This window comes from Eleutherodactylus coqui, chromosome 6 (assembly GCF_035609145.1).
Source record: "Eleutherodactylus coqui strain aEleCoq1 chromosome 6, aEleCoq1.hap1, whole genome shotgun sequence".
NCBI lineage: Eukaryota > Metazoa > Chordata > Amphibia > Anura > Eleutherodactylidae > Eleutherodactylus > Eleutherodactylus coqui.
Window position 1 is genome coordinate 48811805 of NC_089842.1, and position 1906 is coordinate 48813710.

General features: G+C 41.5%; 1 protein-coding gene across 1 annotated transcript; it reads right to left on the bottom strand.

Annotated features, from left to right (window-relative positions):
- Window positions 1-765: 765 nt before the first annotated feature.
- On the bottom strand, window positions 766-1695 carry LOC136633573 (olfactory receptor 6N1-like). The gene has a single exon (XM_066609336.1). It carries the CDS (start codon window positions 1693-1695, stop codon window positions 766-768), a length of 930 nt encoding a protein of 309 aa, XP_066465433.1.
- Between the last annotated feature and the right edge of the window lie 211 nt (window positions 1696-1906).

A 1906-nucleotide genomic window follows, 5' to 3' on the forward strand; every position in this document is an offset into this window, starting at 1 on the left:
TATATACCGGCGTATAAGACGACTTTTGAACCCCGAAAAATCTGCTCTGCAGTCGGGGGTCGTCTTATGCGCCGGTAATACAAAAAAAAAAAGAGTAAAAAAAAAAAATCATTACTCACCTCCCCTGGCGTTCTGTCGCGCTCCGGCAGGATGTCGCTCGCTCCTCGTCCCCGGAGCAGCATTGCTTTCTGAATGCGGGGCTTGAAATCCCCGCTTCCAGAAAGCTAATACACACGCCGTCAGCCGGTACAGCTATTCAATGACAGCATTGAATGGCTGTGATTGGCTAAAACACACGTGGCTTCAGCCAATCACACTATTCAATGACATCATTGAATGGCTGTGATTGGCTGAAGGCGCACGTGTGTTAGCAATCACACCCATTCAATGATGTCATTGAATAGTGTGATTGGCTGAAGCCACATGTGTTTTAGCCAATCACAGCCATTCAATGATGTCATTGAATGGATGTAACTGGCTGACGGCGTGTGTATTAGCTTTCTGGAGGCGGGGATTTCAAGCCCCGCATTCAGAAAGCAATGCTGCGCCGGGGACGAGGAGCGAGCGACATCCTGCCGGAGCGCGACAGAACGCCGGGGGAGGTGAGTACTGATTTTTTTTTTCTCCACTGTAATACCGGCGTATAAGGTGAAAGTTGGGGGGTCGTCTTATACGCCCCGTCGCCTTATACGCCGGTATATACGGTATACATTCCCGTATTTTACAACAATTCTACTGGAGACGCTTTGAAGCAAACATAAAAAATTATTTCATCAGTAAATGTTTATATATGAATCTTTTGATTTCCTGATTTCTTAGTCCGTAGATAATGGGATTAGCTAGTGGGGTAAAGACCACAAAGGTGAGACCCACAGCTCTGTCATAATCTACAGAGTAACTTTTTGTAACACGAATATACATAAAGCCAATGCTGCCAAAATACAGAATCACAACAATAAGGTGCGCTCCGCAGGTGGAGAAGGCCTTCTGACGTCCATCTTTGGACTTAATCCTTAAGATAATAAATAATATCCTGATGTAAGAAAAAATGATGAAAGCAGAAGTCAAGAGGATAATAAAGGAACTGACTGTGAATTCTACCATTATATATAACCTGGTATTTGTGCATGCTAATGAGATTAATGGTGGAAAGTCACAGAATAAATTCTCAATATGGTTTGAACCACAAAATGTAAGGAAAGAAATTAAGATGGTTTCAATGACTGGGCTGAGCATCCCTCCAATAATACAGATAACAACCAAATTGGCAGATTTGCCACTTGTCATAATAGATGAGTATCTTAATGGTTTACAGATAGCCAAGTATCGATCATATGCCATAATTGTGAGGATATAGCACTCTGTTGCTCCACAAGCATGTAAAAAATAGGCCTGCAGAAGGCATCCATTCAAAGAGATCTTCTTCTCATCATCCAAGAGATTTACCAACATTTGCGGAATTGTGCCAGCTGAATGGAAAATTTCCAAACAAGATAAAACTGCAATAAAGAAGTACATTGGGGAGTGCAGAGCGGTCTCTCTGCAGATTACAAGCAGTATTACAACATTGCCAGAAATGATGAGCAGGTAGATGATAAAAAGGATGGCAAAAAAAAGAACATGGAAGTGCTGAAGATTTGGAAATCCATGTAACACAATTTCGTAAACCAGGCTATCATTGGAGACTATTTTCATTTCTTTTTCAGCTGTAATATAAAGTTATGCAATAACTCCTGATATCTAAATGTGTGCAAAATAATTACATTTGTTCTCTAAACTTACATATTGTTGGTCCATCCTTGGAATACGCCATCTATCTTTCATTGGTGTGGGTCTGACTCCTGCCACTTTAACCAAGTAGCTGAACGAAGCGCCATGTCCTATTGATAGTTTATCCTGGCACTTT

What these genes read in the sequence shown, in the direction of transcription:
- LOC136633573 (XM_066609336.1), bottom strand. Translation starts at nt 1,695, where the DNA reads ATGAAAATAGTCTCCAATGATAGCCTGGTTTACGAAATTGTGTTACAT.